This window comes from Bactrocera dorsalis, chromosome 6, assembly GCF_023373825.1.
Source record: "Bactrocera dorsalis isolate Fly_Bdor chromosome 6, ASM2337382v1, whole genome shotgun sequence".
NCBI lineage: Eukaryota > Metazoa > Arthropoda > Insecta > Diptera > Tephritidae > Bactrocera > Bactrocera dorsalis.
This window is the reverse complement of record NC_064308.1, coordinates 28,553,993-28,574,109: the sequence shown is the minus strand read 5'-3', so window position 1 is coordinate 28,574,109 and position 20,117 is coordinate 28,553,993. Positions and strand designations below refer to the sequence as shown.

The following is a 20,117-nucleotide window of genomic DNA, read 5'->3' as shown; positions in this document are numbered from 1 at the left end:
ATTTTATATTTTATTAATAAAGAACAAAAACAAGAAATCAATCAATGGAATACATCTATAAAAAAAAATATTTGAAAGGTTAAAGACATACACATTTTCAAATTTAATTTAATAAAGAATACTTTGTTTAGTCTCTTATCGTTTGGTCGATATCGGTGATGCGGTTCGCTACCCCCGTGCCTATTTCTTGTGTGTGATCAGAATCGTAATTTTGAGGGTCACAGCTTATTTTAAATTTTATGCATATGTTACGAGGGCTGCTATATATATTTTTGGCCTAGGCAACACTAAGTGTTGCCAGGTGCAATCTGACATTTCCATTGGAAAGTTTGACATTTTTTAGCGTAACATCACTCAGAACGTTTTGTCATTTAATCGTGAATTGTTTTATTTACAGGGAATTAAAGAATTCATTTCGGCCAAAAAATGGAATTAACTCGTGAACATTTTCGTGCGATCATTTTTCACAACTTTCGACGTGGATTATCACGACAAAAGTGCATCGATGAACTAAAATCTTTGTATGGCTATGAAGCACCATCCTATAGCACTGTGAAAAACTGGTACAACGAATTCAATCGTGGCCGACACTCGCTCAAAGACGAATTCCGTGAAGGTCGTTGGCCAGAAAACATCGATGCCGTACGTGAACTGATAATGCAAGACCGTCATGTAACATACCTTCAGATAGAGGCAAACGAGCAAAATTAATACGCATTAAGCATAGAAATTTTATGGTGACAGACGACAGACTTGTGCATTTAGACAGCTGATTGTGAAATTTGTTTATTTATTAAAAAAAAAGTGAAACAAAAATGAATGGAAAATTAATATAAATTTAACGAAAAAATACGTTTATTATTAACTACGTTCAAAGATAATAGAGTGAAAGCAATAATTAATTGTAATGCGAAAAAAGTATGCGAAAAAGTTAAGAATATTGGAAAATGGTTAGCAAACTGTGGGCTGTTTATTTTCTGCCATCTAAAAATATTAAAATTTTTTGCTTTGTAATATACTTGCAAATAACACTGGTAAACACTGTTTTTGTGACACGAACTTTGTTATGATTTTTGTTTATGTTGGTGTACCCTCATTGAAAATATATAACAGTTTTATTTCTATCACATCCAGTGTTCTTGTGACAGCTACATGTTCATTTCTGACCTCATATAGGTTTCTTTGTTTACATAACTGCATTTAGTCGACTTTGTAACTACTGTGTTTGCTAAATTACATTTTATTCAGGGGTGTTGTGGAATCCAAGACAGAATTGCTTAGCTGTCAGAATTGCAAACCAATTCTGATTATCAATGGTGTCACAGAATCTGATTGGATTTTCGTCTTTTCGAATATACGCAAAACCAATATTCGAACCAGCTGTTTACTAATGTGACAAAGCTTGCAAATGCATACATTTGGAAGCAATCCTATTAAAGTTTTTAATGAGTTCCGAATTAAAGAAAGATTTTAAGAGAATATATTTATCGAATGAATAAAGAGGCATTTGGGTGTCAAGTTACGTTTATTACGTTTTGTAAATCTTCTTTAAGGGGGGAGCCTGCTTTAGAAGCTTCAAAAAATTGAATTTTTAAGCAAAAAACAATTAATCTCTTTAAAAATTATCTAAGAATATGTCCCTAAAGTTAAAGATGGGAATTAAAAATATTCTCGAAGCTAGAAGGGAAATAGTGACCGAGCGTCTGGCAGATACAAATACTTATGAGCGCTTGGGCAGAAAGCGAAAACTTTCACTCGGTTTTTCATTTTTACGATTTTTTTAATTGGCGGGCAGGATTGAAAAAAACTAAACGTGTGGAATTGTGGCAAAGTTTATTATCTTTGGCATTAAATTATCTTCTATTTAAACTAATAGCCCTGACAAACGACAACGCTAATATGCATTAGCGGGCTTAATTTACATTTATTTGCGCATTTGACCCATGTTAATGCAAGTTTGTAATGCACAAGAATTCCGAGCATTTGGTTGAATTTACTAAATTTGAGTAGGCAACACTGCTCAAAAATGACCGATTTTTGCTATTTATTGACAGATGTCGCACTTTTGCTATCCATTTTTCCAATATTCTTAACTTTTTTGCACACTTTTTCTGCATTACAATCAATTATTGCTATTAATTTCCATCTATTATCTTTTAACGTAGATAATAATAAACGAATTTTTTCGTTAAATTTATATTGAGTTTCCAAAATTACCAAAATTTCTTTTAATAATTTATCTTATTCATTTTTATTTCACTTTTTTTTTTAATAAAGAAACAAATTTCACTATCAGCTGTCTAAATGCACAAGCCTGCCGTCTGTCACCATAAAATTTCGATTCGCATTACCGTTGCTTAAGGCGCATTAATTTTGCTCGTCTGTCAGGGCTATAAAACAAACTAAGAAAAGTTAAGTTTGAACATATGTTTAAACAACATAAAGTAACATTTTTTTTTGTGATAACTATAAACCCTAGAAATTTCGCTTTAATCAATTGTTTCTTTACCTCCCAAAAAAACATCAAAAAAATAGATTTTTTAAGCCTCTAAAGCAAGCTCCCTCCTTAAATATCCGCATTTTTTCCAAAACTTAACAATTAAGACATTTCGTTTCATTTTATTCTTATGTTTTCTCCTATAGAAATAAAGATAAATCAATTCGTAACAATAAAATAACTTGATTTCTTAACTTACATTTCAAATCTGTGCGCGACTATCTTCTTGTTTTGTTTCTGACAGCAAAACCGATAAAATTGGTTTCCGTGACACCCAAAACCAATAAAAATTCTGTTTCGAATATCAAACCAATAATGTCTGAATTCATGACACCTACTGCTTTTTTTGATCGGTTTCAATTCTGATTCCAACAACTATCAGATTCCACAACACCCCTGATTTACATTAATTAGATCGTAAATATGCCACGAAAGTGTTTGAACAACCGGGAAAATTTTTTGTTATGTGTGAGGAGAATTAACTTTTACATCTCAGCGTCGAAATTTCACATCACTAATTGAACAGTGCTATTTAGACTATTTTGGTTTTCCTGTGAGGAATCAAGACAAATCCTGGGTTCCACATAAATGTTGTGTAACGTGTGTGAGGCTCCTTTTAGGTTGGGCTAAACAAGAACCTAGACATTTCGCATTTGCTATACCAATGATTTGGACGGAACCAAAGGATCATGTAAGTGATTGTTATTTTTGTTAGACTCAAACAAAAGGTATTACTACGAAAATCAAAGACGGAATATTTGTAGGCCCACAAATACGGCAATTGACGAAGGATAAGGGCTTTGAAGAAAACTGAATGATCAAGAAAAACTCGCCTGGAAATGTTTTGTGAATATTGTTCAAAATTTTCTAGGTAACCATAAAGCGGAAAATTACAAAGATATAGTAAATGAACTTACATATGATATCATTTAAAGCTTTGGGGTTTAATATGTCCTTGAAAATAAATATGCTGGACTCTCATCTGGATTTCTTTCCGACAAATTTGGGTGCTGTGAGGGACGAACAAGGTGAGGGGTTCCATCAAACCATTTCCTTAATGGATAAGCGTCCAGGAATGCTAGCTATTGTTGGAGACTTAAAAGGGACCTACTGAAAGCCAAATATTCAAGAAAATCATAAGTATATATTAGATATTAGGAAATAATTCTGTAAGTGTGGCTAAATTTTGTACTTTTTACGAAACTATATGTTTTGATGTCACAAGAAAACATGATGTGTACATTTTTTTTTTCATTGATATATTATTATTTGGTGGCCCTAGTATATTCAAAATTTGATATAAATTTTCAGGTGACAAAAAAAATACAAATTTTGATCAGTGTAATTTAATTAGCAATATAAAACTGCTCACCTTTGGTGCTGTAAACGCAAAGGAGGCGGCAGACTTCAAGCGACATCTGTCAAAAAATAGCAAAAATCGTTGTTGCCTACTCAAATTTGGAAAATTCAGCTAAATGCACAAAATTCTTGTGCATAACAAATTTGCATTAACATGGATCAAAAGCGCAAGTAAATGTAAAATGTAAGCCCGCTAATGCAAATTAACGCTGTCGTCTGTCAGGGATATTAGTAACTATCCGCACTATTATTTCATCTCCATCAATTTCAGTAGATCTCAAAAAAAAAAAGTCGGATCCATTTTGATATTTAATTAGCATTTGTTCGTTTAATGAAAATTTGTAACAGTTTTGATAGTTCCACACAGAGTTCGCAAATACTCATCACTGAGAAGTAAAATTTCTATCTTCCTCCTCAGTACAACACAATTGAGGAGCAATAAATTTTGATTTCCTCAATTGTGAGTTCAAAGGAAAGAGTGCTCTTCTAGAATATTTCTCTTTAATACTTATCTTATCTTTTCGCTCTAATATTTACCGCAAACGTACGTGCTCCTCAAAATAATACTCCTCACAAGAGCGCTAAGTTTCTTTTTCTCATCTCAGGTTTCAGCACTCAGTATTTTGTATCGCTGATAAACTCAGTGATGCAGCAGAGAGTGCTCTTGAGCAATTTCTTATTCTCTTAGAGTATGTATATTTATAAATTTATGTTAAAGTTTAATTGTTGTTGGTGTAAATATTAACAGTTTTGGGTACATGCATGATTAACCGTTAATTTAAGTTGTATTGTGTGTATGTAAATAATTTAAAAGATGAGTTTTATTTTTCGCATCACTTGAACACTCAGAGCGATAAAAATAAAGATGATGCGTTAGGCAAATAGTTATCTTTTAAAAATGCTCGCTCATGCTAATATATGAGTGAGCCAAATACGTGAGGAGTTTTTTTGTGATGAGAATGTTAGTTAAGCTTGCGCTCCTGAGTATTTGAAATGATGTCCTCTTGCGGAATATTACTCATCAGAGCAAGAGCGTATTTTGATGGTTTTACGAACTCTGGTTCCACATCTATTGCGACCTAAAAATACGACCCAAAGAATGAGGATTTTAAAAACTATCGCACGTCATAATGCCAATCACCATATACGACTGATGTATTAAGAAATTTTCTTTCGTATGTTTTAGCGGGCTTAATTTGAATTAACTTGCGCAGTTGACCCATGTTAATGCAAATTAGTAATGCACAAAAATTTGGTGCATTTAGCTGAATTTACCAAATTTGAGTCGGCAACACTGGTTAAAAATGGCCGATTTTTGCTATTGCTTGACAGATGTCGCTTGAAGTCTGCCGCCTCCTATCCGTTTACACATCACGGGTTAACAAGAACAAATTTTAATATTTTTAGATAGCAGAAAACAAAGAACGCACAGTTTGCTATACATTTTTCTAATATTCTTAACTTTTTCGCACACTTTTTTCGAGCTACAATCAACTATTGCTTTTAATTGCACTTTATTATCTTTTAACGTATTTAATAATAAACGAATTTTTTCAAAAAACGTATATTGCTTTTCCAAAAATACTGTCTGATCTTAAGAGTCCTGACGATAACCGTGTCAATATACCACTCGACGGCCGTCTCTCCTCGGACCCGAAGAAGTGTGCGAGCTACTTTCGTTTTCTTCTTAATTAGCGTAGATACCGCTTACATGATTATAGCCGAGTTAATAACAGTGCGCCAGTCGTTTCTTCTTTTCCCTATGTGGCACCAATTGGATATTCCAAGCGAGGCCTGGTCCTTCTCCACTTGGTCCTTCCACCGGAGTGGAGGTCTTCCTCTTCCTCTGCTTCCTGCGGTGGGTACTGCGTCGAATACTTTCAGAGCTGGAGTGTTCTCATCCACCCGGACAACATGACCTAGCCAGCGTAGCCGCTGTCTTTTAATTCGCTGAACTATGTCAATGTCGTCGTATATCTCGTACAGCTCATCGTTCCATCGAATGCGATATTCGCCGTGGCCAACGCGCAAAGGACCATAAATCTTTCGCAGAACTTTTCTCTCGAAAACTCGCAACGTCGACTCATCGGTTGTTGTCATCGTCCAAGCCTCTGCACCATATAGCAGGACGGGAATTATGAGCGACTTATAGAGTTTGGTTTTTGTTCGTCGAGAGAGGACTTTACTTTTCAATTGCCTACTCAGTCCGAAGTAGCACCTGTTGGCAAGAGTAATCCTGCGGTGGATTTCCAGGCTGACATTGTTGGTAGTGTTTACGCTGGTTCCAAGATAGACGAAATTATCTACAACTTCAAAGTTATGACTGTCAACAGTGACGTGAGAGCCAAGTCGCGAGTGCGACGACTGTTTGTTTGATGACAGGAGATATTTCGTCTTGCCCTCGTTCACTGCCAGACCCATTTGCGTTGCTTCCTTGTTCAGTCTGGAGAAAGCAGAACTAACGGCGCGGGTGTTGAGACCGATGATATCAATATCATCGGCAAACGCCAGCAGCTGTACACTCTTATAAAAGATTGTACCTGCTCGATTCAGTTCTGCAGCTCTAATAATTTTCTCCAGCAGCAGATTGAAAAAGTCGCACAATAGGGGGTCGCCTTGTCTGAAACCTCGTCCGGTATCGAGCGGCTCGGAGAGGTCCTTCCCGATCCTGACGGAGCTTTTCGTGTTGCTCAACGTCAGTTTACACACCCGTATTAGTTTTGCGGGGATACCAAATTCAGACATCGCGGCATAAAGACAGCTCCTTTTCGTGCTGTCGAAAGCAGCTTTGAAATCGACGAATAGGTGGTGAGTGTCGATTCTCCTTTCACAGGTCTTTTCCAAGATTTGGCGCATGGTGAATATCTGGTCGGTTGTTGATTTACCAGGTCTGAAGCCACACTGATAAGGTCCAATCAGTTTGTTGACGGTGGGCTTTAATCTTTCACACAATACGCTCGATAGAGCCTTATACGCAATGTTAAAGAGGCTTATCCCACTGTAGTTGGCGCATATTGTGGGGTCTCCCTTTTTATGGATTGGGCAGACCACACTTAAATTCCAATCGTTGGGCATGCTTTCCGACCATATTTTACAAAGAAGCTGAGGCATGCTTTTTATCAGTTCTTCGCCGCCGTGTTTCAATAGCTCGGCCAGTAATCAATCGGTTCCCGAAGCCTTGTTTTTCTTCAGACGGGTAATTGCTATTCGAACTTCTTCATTGTCGGGCAATGGAGCGTCTGCTCCATCGTCATCGATTGGGGAATCGGGTTCGCCTTCTCCTAGCGTTATGCGTTCACTGCCATTTAGCAGGCTGGAGAAGTGTTCCCTCCGTAATTTAAGTATGCTCTGGGCATCGATCACTAGATCACCTTTAGGGGTTCTACAAGAGTATGCTCCGGTCTTGAAACCTTCAGTTAGCCGCCGCATCTTTTCGTAGAATTTTCGAGCAATACTCCTGTCGGCCAGTTTATCAAGCTCTTCATACTCACGCATTTCGGCCTCTTTCTTTTTCTTTCTGCAAATGCGTCTCGCTTCCCTCTTCAACTCTCGGTGTCTATCCCATCCCGCACGTGTTGTGGTCGTTGTGAGGTAGGCAGCCTGTTTTCTCTCCGCTGCAACACGGCACTCCTCGTCGTACCAGCTGTTCTTTTGGATTTTTCGAAAACCAATGGTTTTGGTTGCAGCTGTACGTAAGGAGCTTGAAATGCCGTCCCACAGTTCTTTTATACCGGGATGTTGACGAGTGCTCTCAGAGAGCAGAAGTGCAAGCCGAGTAGAAAATCGTTCGGCTATCTGTTGTGATTGCAGCTTCTCGACGTCGAACCTTTCTTGTGTTTGTTGGCGTGCGTTTTTTGCTGCAACAAGATAGTGGTCCGAGTCGATGTTATGACCTCGGAGCGTACGCACGTCTAAAACACTGGAGACGTGTCTTTCGTATATCACAACATTATCGATCTGGTTGGTGACTTTTCAATCCGAAGACGGCCAGATAGCTTGATGAATCTTCTAATGCTGGCTTCTAGTACTACAGAAAACCATATTTCGGGCTCCGACGATGTCGATCAGCCGCAACCCACTTAGGGATATGTCCTCGTGGAGGCTGAACTTACCGACCGTCGTGCCAAAGATACCTTCTTTGCCCACCCTGGCGTTAAAGTCGCCAAGCAGTGTTTCCCGATAATTCTCGGTTTCCCATTCGTTAAAACATTTGAGAACTGGCTACTAACGACTTGCACACACCCTCTAAGCTTAGCCTAACACCAATACAGCTTCCGTAAAGTGCACAGATAGCTCGTGGCCTCTACAGAAACCCCCTGTGAGAGGACTGTCCTCATAGCGTTGGACTTGTCAAAAGCTTTTGATACAGTCAACCATACACCGCTTAATAACATCGAACAAACTACCCTCTCACCAGAGCTGAAGAGGTGATCAAGCTAAATTAATTACTACATTTCGAAACTCCTAAACCACCAGAAGGAGTTTCTATTACCTTATGCACAGATGATTGTACAATAACGGCGTTGGGCAATAGATTTGATGGCATGCGCTTATCGCCTATCTCTTAAAACTTTCTTCACAGCAAGGATTCTAAAACTCTACCCTGTCAAATCCATAACCTCTTTATTTACAAACTGGACGAAGGAGTACAGATTGTACCTACGCATTTACGTTGATGATCTTAATTTCGACGATAAGCAACCAGACAATTCTAGGTGTCACATTCGTTAATCTCCACTCCTTCACTCCTCCTACAACTGCGATAACTACCAAATTACAGAGCTGCAACAGAATCCTCAAGTCGATAGTCGGCAATGTATCTAAACCCCTTAACGAGAATAGACGGTGATAGACAAAACCTATGTCCTGCATTCAATGAATCCCCGCATGACAATAATCGCCTCTTTGTATACCCAATGAAACCAACTCTCTTAACTCCCCTCCCCTCTTAACACGCAGAAGCAGCTCTTTTCCTGGGCTTATTGTTAAGTGATTTCGGTGACAGACAACTTTCCTCTAAACAGGGCCTAGATAATCGTTACAACGACAGCAACAACCGCAACAAAAAAGTTAACGTTTTTAGCGGTCTGTCGGTGACAGACAACTTTCCTCTAAATAGGGCCTAGATAATCGTTACAACGACAGCAACAACCGCAACAAAAAAGTTAACGTTTTTAGCATGACAACAATCCCAACAGAAGAAACCTTGATACTTGTTAAAAAAAACCGACGCGAATTAAATAGTTTTCATAAATATATTTTACAAATTTTGTTACCGTTTAATTAAATTATATATACGTATACTAGCTGACCCCGGAGGATGGAGTCATGTGTAGAAGTTCACGCAAGTGAGGAAAGTTCTCTGATCGCCATTCACTTGGGAGTGGCCAGAAACGATTTTTTACATATGACTCAAGCAGCTCACGACTTCCGGTCTTTAACCAAGTATCCTCTGGGTAGCCTAAGAACATCCGTTTGAAGGCGAGCTAAAGTGAGAAGGCGAAACATCCCCTGCATAGGGTTGTGCGCTGGGTTTGGGACCCGCCACGTAAAAAACACCCCCAATGAAAAACAACAAACAGCCTCGGATGAGAGACCCCCCTTTTGATGACGACCATGGTAAACGAAATAAGGACAATGATTTGAGGGCATGCACCTGGAATGTCCGGTCCCTTAATTGCGAAGGTGCCGCTGCCCAGCTGGTAGATGTCCTCGTAAAGATAAAGGCTGACATCACCGCCGTCCAAGAAATGCGATGGACGAGACAAGGACAGAAACGAGTAGGTCCTTGTGACATTTACTACAGTGGCCATATAAAGGAGAATGAACGTCTAGCCACAATCCGCATCAAAGCGAGGTTCTTCAACATATCGCTGATTTGCGCCCACGCCCCGACGGAAGAGAAGGACGATGTGACCAAAGATGCTTTTTATGAGTGCTTGAAGCGCACTTATGAGAGATGCCCCCGCCACGATGTCAAAATCGTGCTTGGCGACTTCAACGCCAGGGTGGGCAAAGAAGGTATCTTTGGCACTACGGTCGGTAAATTCAGCCTCCATGAGGAAACATCCCCAAATGGGTTGAGGCTGATCGACTTCGCCGGGCCCGAAATATGGTTATCTGTAGTACTAGATTCCAGCATAAGAAAATACATCAAGCTACCTGGCTGTCTCCGGATCGAAAAACCACCAACCAGATCGATCATGTTGTGATAGACGGAAGACACGTCTCCAGTGTTTTAGATGTGCGTACGCTCCGAGGACCTAACATTGACTCGGACCACTATATTGTTGCAGCCAAAATTCGCACCCGCCTCTGTGCAGCAAAAAACGCACGCCAACGAACACAAGGAAGGTTCGACGTCGAGAAGCTGCAATCACAACAGACAGCCGAACGATTTTCTACTCGGCTTGCACTCCTCCTCTGAGAGCACTCATCAACAACTCGGTATAAGGGAACTGTGGGACGGCATTTCAAACTCCTTACGTACAGCTGCAACCGAAACCATTGGTTTTCGGAAAGTGCAAAAGAACAGCTGGTACGACGAGGAGTGCCGTGTCGCAGAGGAGAGAAAACAGGCTGCCTACCTCGCAACGTTACGATCGACCACAACACGTGCGGGATGGGATAGATACCGAGAGTTGAAGAGGTAAGCGAGACGCATTTGCAGACAGAAGAAGAAAGAGGCCGAATTGCGTGAGTACGAACAGCTTGATAAGCTGACCGACAGGGGTAATGCTCGAAAATTCTACGAAAAAATGCGGCGGCTTACAGAAGGTTTCAAAACCGGAGCATACTCCTGTAGAACCCCCAAAGGTAATCTAGCCACCGATGACCAGAGCATGCTTAGATTATGGAGGGAACACTTCTCCAGCCTGCTGAATGGCAGTGAACACATAACACCAGGAGAAGGCGAACCCGATTCCCCAATCGATGACGATGGAGCAGATGTTCCATTACCCGGCCATGAAGAAGTTCGAATAGCAGTTGCTCGCCTGAAGAACAACAAAGCGGCAGGGGCCGACGGATTGCCGGCCGAGCTATTCAAACACGGCGGCGAAGATCTGATAAGGAGCATGCATCAGCTTCTTTGCAAAATATGGTCGGATGAAAGCATGCCCAACGATTGGAATTTAAGTGCGCTATGCCCAATCCATAAAAAAGGAGACCCCACAATCTGCGCCAACTACCGTGGGATAAGCCTCCTCAACATCGCATACAAGGTTCTATCGAGCGTATTGTGTGAAAGATTAAAGCCCACCGTCAACAAACTGATTGGACCTTATCAGTGTGGCTTCAGACCTGGTAAATCAACAACCGACCAGATATTCACCCTGCGCCAAATCTTGGAAAAGACCCGTGAAAGGAGAATCGACACACCACCTATTCGTCGATTTCAAAGCTGCTTTCGACAGCACGAAAAGGAGCTGTCTTTATGCCGCGATGTCTGAATTTGGTATCCCCGAAAAACTAATACGGCTGTGTAAACTGACGTTGAGCAACACGAAAAGTTCCGTCAGGATCGGAAAGGACCTCTCCGAGCCGTTCGATACCAAACGAGGTTTCAGACAAGGCGACTCCCTATCATGCGACTTTTTCAATCTGCTGCTGGAGAAAATTATTAGAGCTGCAGAACTGAATCGAGCAGGTACAATCTTTTATAAGAGTGTACAGCTGCTGGCGTATGCCGATGATATTGATATCATCGGTCTCAACACCCGCGCCGTTAGTTCTGCTTTCTCCAGACTGAACAAGGAAGCAACGCAAATGGGTCTGGCAGTGAACGAGGGCAAGACGAAATATCTCCTGTTATCAAACAAACAGTCGTCGCACTCGCGACTTGGCTCTCACGTCACTGTTGACAGTCATAACTTTGAAGTTGTAGATAATTTCGTCTATCTTGGAACCAGCGTAAACACCACCAACAATGTCAGCCTGGAAATCCAACGCAGGATTACTCTTGCCAACAGGTGCTACTTCGGACTGAGTAGGCAATTGAAAAGTAAAGTCCTCTCTCGACGAACAAAAACCAAACTCTATATTTCACTAATTATTCCCGTCCTGCTATATGGTGCAGAGGCTTGGACGATGACAACAACCCATGAATCGACGTTGCGAGTTTTCGAGAGAAAAGTTCTGCGAAAGATTTATGGTCCTTTGCGCGTTGGCCACGGCGAATATCGCATTCGATGGAACGATGAGCTGTACGAGATATACGACGACATTGACATAGTTCAGCGAATTAAAAGACAGCGCCGCGGGAAGCAGAAGAAGAGGAAGACCTCCACTCCGGTGGAAGGACCAAGTGGAGAAGGACCTGGCCTCGCTTGGAATATCCAATTGGCGCCACGTAGCGAAGAGAAGAAACGACTGGCGCGCTGTTGTTGACTCGGCTATAATCGCGTAAGCGGTGTCTACGCCAGTAAAGAAGAGAAGACCCCGCAACCGTTGTCCTGCGTGAAATTATGTAGTTTGAAATGAAAAGAAAGTTAAATTTATCGTTTCATTTTTGTTCAATGTAACGCAGCTTTATAAACAACATTTTTCGGTTTCTGTTCCGGTGTACAGAAAAGATGGTTTTCCAACTCCTGAGCACGCTACGGCCATATGAAAAACATAGCATTTCCAAAATTATGCCTCACACTATGCGACTATCTTTAGGTCCTGTTGACTGTCATCTCAAATTCAATTTTCACTGGAAACGGAATACGTTTGAACTGAAATGGCAAATCCTTAGAACTCAAAGGAATTCGTTGGATCAAGCATTCTGTCCCTTTGTACTCTATAAGTGCGTCACAATCAGTCGGGTTCCATTACACAGTTTCGGCGCATGAAGATTGGGAAACATAATAACGACAGATCCTACTTTGGGACGCAAATGATGCGGTGGCATACCAAGCCTGTCCAAAGAATTTAGGAATACCATTGGATAATTCACGGTGTCGTCTTCATAGTCAAGACGATCGATCGATTTGTATGAGCGCAAGTCTCCCGGAACTTGACTTTGAATCTTCCAGTTGAAGTCAACAACATCGGTATTTTTGGCAGCTAACATTGTGCGTGCACTTAAGGAATCGTAGTTATGATAATTCGGCCAATTTCCGAACATTTGTGATGAGTTCATCCTTCGTGAATTGATAAAGGGAAGATAGAATTGATATCGAACCACCGGAAGTATCAACCGAAATTTCCATTTCCAATTTTTAGCGAATACGATGTAAAATGTCTTTGACAATGTCGAGGTTTATGTTGAAAAGTATGCGAACTTCATTTTCATGCCAGTGATTAGCGTGTTCCAGCATTTGTAATTGCTGGCTTACTTCTCCAAAACTTGCACATATTCCCATATACCATTCACAGTAAGCAATGACTCAAATAAAGTTGAACCGCGTACATTAATCAATAGCAACCGAAGGTAGAAACAATCGTCGTTTTTCGGGTGGATTGTGTAATTTCGTCCTAAGGAATTAGTTGATAAGACACCTGGATGTCAATCTACTAGTTGGCCTTGCTTTCTGCGTAACTATTCGACGATGCATTCCATGTACAATATCAAGGTATTTTCGAATAGAGCGATGTTCTCACAAACACATCACTGACGAAAGTTAAGAAAAAACTCGTCAATGTTAATTTTGTTGCTGGCGATGTTTCCACTGGCTATACTGTATTCTCTGGGTTGAAATACACTCTTTGGCCATTCTCCAAATTAACTGCGAGACGCACAACAGTCGGAAAACGTTCATGAATTGCAAAACTAAATATCCTACAAAGCGCTTTATTGCAGTACACGTATCGACCGTTCAATACCAATAATCGCCATGTTGCTTCCTTTGGTGACGTACTTACAAACGTATTTTATCGATTACACCAAACTGCAGTACACAACATAGACATGAATTTTGAATGTGAATTAGACAACAGTGGCGAATATGGTACGATCCATGTGTTGTCAACTTCGATACTCACGCCTCTACATTGAATGCTAACAGCACCATATATGCGTTGCTTCAAGATAATGTCCATCGAAGCTGTTGAAAAGTCTTGCTATGGCATGTTGTTGTTGTTAACGGTTAGCTAATCCCCGTTAGGATGGTATGACATGTTGTTGTTGTTGTTAATCCCCGTTAGGATGGTAAGGGTTGTTTGTGTTGTCGTCGAGGTCATCTAACGGTAGGCCCAAGAAACGTGCTGTTTCGACGGGGTCGGACCAAAGGGAGGAAGGTGTTACATGGGTAGGGTTTGTGGGGCATGCAAAGAGGTGGCCAGTGTCATGCGGGGACTCGTTGCATGCAGGACATACATTAGGTATGTCGGGGTCGATTCTGGATAAGTAGGAATTTAACCTGCTACAATTTCCAGAACGAAGTTGCGCTAGGGTCACTCGCGTTTCTCGCGGCAACTGGAGCTCTTCGTCTGCAATAGGTGGTGGTTTGACTCCAAGAACGCCATTCACGGGAAGGGAGTCGGTGAAGGTGTTGATGGCTCCACTGTGAATGGCGGTCAGTGCCTGTCGAAAGTTTGTTGCGTCCGAAGTCTGGTCGGCGTACTGTTCGATGTCGTCGACATAGTCGAGTAATGACCTCTTGATGCTCCTGGGAAGCGGTTCCGCTTCCAACAGGATGGCTGCAGGGATGATTCCTACGGAAACAACCCAGCAGGAACTGCCTGGAGAGGAGTAGATTATGCTCCTTATTGGTAGCATGCGCGTCTCACTATGGAAGTGTTCAATGGGAGACATCAAGAGGCATCCCGTCGTGGTCCGGAGTGCTGTATTCTGACAGGTCTGAAGTTTCCTCATCTGCGTACCACTGCATCCAGGCGACCATATTGGTGCTGCATAGTTGAGGACCGGCCGGCCGATTGCCTTGTATGTTGCCAGCAACCTTTCTTTGTCTTTTCCCCATGTGCTGCCGGCTAGCAATTTGAGGTTGCGGCTCTGTACCTTGGCGATAATCGCGGTCTTATGGGGAGAGAACGAGCATAGACTATCGAGGGTTACGCCTAAAATCTTAGGGTTATTGACAGTCGGAATTTTGACGCCATCGACTGCAATATTAAGTTCAAGTCTATACTCCTTCGTCCAGTTTGTGAATAAGGTCGCTGTGGATTTGGTGGGTGAAAGTTGGACGTTTCGTGCAGTGAGGAAACGAGAAAGGTCGGAGAGGTAGCCGTTTACTTTCGAACACATGCCATCGATTCCATTGCCCGACGTCAATATCGTGCAGTCATCTGCGTACGAGGTTATGGAAACTCCCTCTGGTGGTTGGGGAAGTTTCGAGATATAGAAGTTAAAAAGTAGCGGGGAGAGGACACCTCCCTGCGGAACCCTCTGTTTAATTCTTCTCAGTTTGGATGTTTCACCTCGAAATAGTACACATGCCTGACGACCGTTCAGATAGTTCATAGTCCACCTCTTTAACCCTGGAGGAAGCGTAGTTTTTTCTATGTCCTGCAGTAGCGTTGTGTGGTTGACCATGTCAAAAGCTTTTGACAGGTCCATCGCTACAAGGATCGTTCTCTCACAGGGTGGTTTCTGGTTGAGGCCACGGGCTATTTGGGCGTTTATGACGCTAAGCGTTGTGGTGGTGCTGTGCACATTTCGAAATCCATGCTGGTGACTGGCTAGGCTCAGGTAGTGAGTAAAGGTCGGGAGTAGCAAGGCCTTAAGTGTCTTCACTACTGGGGAGAGGAGAGTTATCGGTCGATAAGATTCCCCTTTGTTGGCGGTCTTCCCAGGTTTCAGTAGTGGCCCACTCTTCCGACTTTCCACACATCGGGTATTTGAAGAGTGGTCAGCGACAGGTTGAGGACCTTGGTGACATATCTTACTCCCGTCGAGCCTAGATGCTTTAGCATTAGCATGTTGATTCCATCAGGGCCAATGGGTTTGGAGGATTTTGCCTTGTTGATGACACCCTGAACCTCCTTATCGGTGGAAGTAAATGGCGCGCCGTCGTTTGGCATTTTGCGCAGTCGTCGGTTAACACATCTCTTGGCTTTGTCTACCGAAGGGTGCAGCGTAAACTGCCGGCTAAAATAGCTCGCGCAATTCTTCGGGTCCGAAGAGACATGACCATTGAATTGAACTTTAAATCGGTCGTCATGTCTCTTCGGGTTAAACAAAGCTTTGGCAGTAGCCCAAAGCTTACTCACACCGGTGGAGAGGTTGCAGGACTTCAGGTGCTCTATCCATTTCGTCCTCTTATGTTGATTTACCATGTGCCGAATCTCCAAATTGAGATCCCTTATTCGGGGATCCCCGGGATCGGCATGGCGTAAGGTGTCGCGCTCGTTAGCTAGAACAGCTGCTTCGGCTGGGAAATTGGGGCGGATTTCCGCTATTCTTCCAGCCGGGATGAAGCGAGCGGTAGCTGCTGCGATCACCTTGCGGAATTGACGTTCGCCAACGCATACGTCCGTAGGAATAGGTAGAGCGTTGAAGGTGCTCTCGGTAAATTCTATGAAGCCGACCCAATTAGCTTTTTTAAAGTTAATGAAGGTACGGTTGTCCATAGAAACGAAATCAGGAGGCTTCTCGATCGAGATAATTATAGGCAGATGGTATGATGCGAGAGTTAGCATAGGTCGCCAGGTTATGCTATTTATCAGACCACCGCTAGCAATGGTAATATCGGGCGAGCTGATACAGGTGCCCATAACTCTGGTGAGGGCTTCGTCATTCATTGTACAGAGTGTCAAGTCGTCAATCTGTTCCGCCAGCTCCATCCCCCTACGATCATTTGACAGGCAGGAATGCCAAAGATCGTGGTGCGCGTTAAAGTCGCCTAGTACCATACGGTTTTCACCACGAAGTAGCGCACCTATGTTCGGGTGATATCCTGTAGGGCAACATGTAACTGGGAAGATGTATATATTAAATATTTCCAGCTCGACATCGCCTGACCAGATAGCTATGCCCTGACATTCTAGGGTAGTATCCCTGGGGTCGATGTCTTCTACAATTTGACAAGTCAGAGTGGGAGCTATGTTGCCTGGTTGAGCTCCTGACCGTAGAGGTCCTCGGTTGGCCACTCTGATTGAGTGGCGGCGCGGCGCGCGAACTATGTGCAGATTGCACAGCCGTAGAGGCTTGTGTCGCAGTATTGCGCAGGCAACATGGGGCCACGTAACGCGTGGTCCACTCCCTGTGGGTCTTAAGGCCTGAACAGGTCTTAAGATGGCTCCATCCATTGCATGTGTTACACCTGACCGAGGTCCTTTTAGCACAGACGCAATAGAAAAATTCCTCCGGGCCCGGGTTGGACTCAATGACGACACACACAAATTAGTACTCACCGATCCAAACGGGGAAAGAACAGCCCTTGGTCGGATGAAATCCGAGTCAATTCCGGTGCGTAGAACCGGCTGTCGTGGGAATTGGCTTGCTATGACATCGTGACGATCGCGATTTTCGATTCTTCCTCCTTTCTGATTGATCGCGACCCATAATACCGCACGTATGGCATCGCATCCTGGGAGTACTCGTTCATTTGGCTTGGGGTGCTAATGTATGTTGATGCCAAAAAGAACGCCGACCGATACAAGCGCGACCTCTTCATGGCATCGTGACAAATGTCAAGCTGTAATTGATCACTTTGTGTGAAAAGCACATAACATTTTCACAGAATAATTTTCAAAATTTTTTGAAGCAAACGCCAAATTTGAAAGATTTAAATAATTGAAAAACAAAACAAAAAAATTGAATAAAAACATTTGTATGGAAAAAATTAACTTTTTGGAATTGTTCAATTTTCCGACTTTTCCTCATGAAAGACATACAGGTTCTTTATTTCTAAACCTTTCCTGATCCACGACGAACAACCTCTTAAAATTTCATCAATATTGGTTCAGCCGTTCTCTTAGCGTTACTAACGAACAAACATTCATTCGTTTGTATGAGAAAAAGAAAAGGGCTGTTTTCAGGGGTTTTCCGGCAATTATTCGAATTTTTTTTCTCCGCAGAAACCATCCCTGAATCTCAACGAACATCATAAAAAAAGAATCATCAAATTTGGTTCAGTCGTATGAAAGTTATGAGCGTACATACATTTTGGCGGTTTATTTTTATTTATATAGATTATATATTAAATCGAATGTATTTGGTAATTTTTAAAAAGATGCTTTAATTATCGGTAAAAAAAAACTTGTTTAATGTATAGTAATTAAAAGAATTTACGAATTAAATAAACTTCACTGTATACAATTTCGTTTAAGTAATGATTTGTAGCATCATGTCCAAAGTGTCTGTTGACTGGATGAAACAAATTACAAAATTTGGCAAGACATCTACACTACATTTCATATCACAGCTGAAAATCCTCAAAACAACTCTTCGTGAAAAAATAATTTACGCTGCCTATATAAAGTCCATCACTGTTTAAAATTTGATTTTGGTTTATTCAAAAATAAAACTCAAACATTTTACACATTACTTTAAAATTATCACCTTTAAATACTAATTGTACTAAAATGTAAGAACGTAACGTGCATTCTTCAAAAAATCTTAAAAATATATATTATTCACAAGTATTTTAGGTTTTCAAAACATCTAAACCTTAGTTGCTACAACTTGAGATGAGTTCCATTATCACGACAAGCGGGTGTACATAATCGGAATGAACCCGCTTTTATAACTATATCAGTAAAATTATTAAAAAGTTGACAGATGGGAGGATTTTATAAAATATAAAGAACAGGGTGGCGCAAAAGTCAGAAGATGATCAGAAGATGCTATAAATTTTGCAATTGACTTCAAATGTCAGTTTTGTTTTGACATTTGTGTAGTAAACACATGCAAAAAACACGTAAATAAACAATGGTATGCTACACTGCGTGTCAAAACCGATATGTTGAAGGATGCATTTCCCGGGCACCTAAGCTCCCGTTTTGGCGATTTACACTGGCCAGCAAGATCGCCTGATTTGACCGCTCCAGACTTCTTTTTGTGGAGCTTTTTGAAGTCGCGGGTTTATGTCAACAAGCCTCAGGCTCTTGCAGCTCTTAAAGACAATATCCGTCAAGAATGTGAGGACCTATCGCCGGAAGTTCTGGCCAAAGTGATGGAAAATGCCATAAAAAGGGCTCAAATGGCAATCAACTGTGACAGTGTCCGTTTACATGATATTATATTCTCGATTTGATGTAAAAAATTTAAAAGACCAAATAAAAATAATCCACAAGCAGAATCAAAGTTTTTCATTTTTCAAAAAAACATCGGAAGGTAATTTGTATGGTATGTTTTAGTACAACAACAACCTAGCTGTTTTAGTATACTTTCTATATATTTTCTTGTGCCACACACACATATACATAATTTATTCATACTGTCTAGAAAAATATTTATCAAATACAGTTTATTATTAAACTAAGAATGTACGCTTCTGAGATACACTTGATGCATTCGTATACCAAACAGGACATACTTTTCAGTTTGTAATAAAATTATAAAGCACGATATCATACACTAAACGTTTACTTTCCACCACGAAACAACCCCAAAACTACAAGTGCGTGTGTGAAAAAATGTATCAACTGCAATTGACATTAACATACATCAACTCTTTTATATATTTATTATAGACGTATATAGTATGAAGGCTAACTGTTGTTAAGTACTGCATTTACCACAAATTTAATGAAATTGTTTCTTTCAATGCTTTTACTGTAGTTTATTTCCTCATATGTTACCGTCACTTTGTATTTTGTTGACCTTCGTTGCATTGTGTACTTTGCATTGTGCATATCAAGGTTGTAGTCTTTCACACGTTACATTAATTTCCCACGTACACATTATTTTCACAAATCATTGTACAATAACATTACATATTTCAAGCTTTTAACAAAAATGTTTACAAAACTTTAATATTTCAATTTGAAAGAATAAAATGCTTCTAATCGCACAATGTACATAGTTGGCGTCGCAGCAGCAAATCGGCTAATACGCGTTAAATGCTTTGAGAACGTTAACAAGTATACATAAGTATGTATATACAACGTGTTATGGCAAACGAGCCTTGTAAAATGGGAATTTATGCGAACTTTATTAAATAACATTACATCACGAGTATGAGTCTGTATACAAAAAGTGGCGAGAGATTATAACGATGTTGCCACTAAAAATTCGCTGGTTTGAATAGAGAGAATTTGTATGTTTACAAATGTTGAAAGGGTTATTAAATAATTTACGAAAATGAACTAAATCTATATCCGATATATATATAAACAAGAAAAAAATCCAGATTTTCTTAAAATTTTAATTAAC

General features: G+C 41.0%; 2 protein-coding genes across 32 annotated transcripts in view; one reads left to right on the top strand and one right to left on the bottom strand.

Moving 5' to 3' along the window:
* The window catches only part of LOC125779273 (uncharacterized), an 854,525-nt gene that overhangs the window by 680,805 nt on the left and 153,603 nt on the right, over positions 1-20,117 (top strand). The window lies entirely within an intron of this gene.
* LOC105222136 (retrovirus-related Pol polyprotein from transposon 412) overlaps positions 1-20,117 on the bottom strand; it is an 82,431-nt gene that overhangs the window by 48,484 nt on the left and 13,830 nt on the right. For 6 of the 31 annotated variants that reach the window (XM_049460476.1, XM_049460472.1, XM_049460475.1 and 3 more), the window contains exons 2-3: positions 19,481-19,979; positions 3,415-3,604 (exon numbers count right to left, since the gene is read on the bottom strand). The exons of 3 other annotated variants lie outside the window; for them this stretch is intronic. Coding sequence is in view for 9 of the 28 variants with exons in the window: in XM_049460488.1 (XP_049316445.1) it covers positions 19,481-19,597 (117 nt within the window). In the remaining 19 variants the exon portion in view is untranslated. Of the gene's footprint in view, positions 1-3,414; positions 3,608-19,278; positions 19,298-19,408; position 20,117 lie in introns of those variants that run through there. 22 more of the 31 variants (XM_049460469.1, XM_049460473.1, XM_049460470.1 and 19 more) reach the window with 16 other exon arrangements.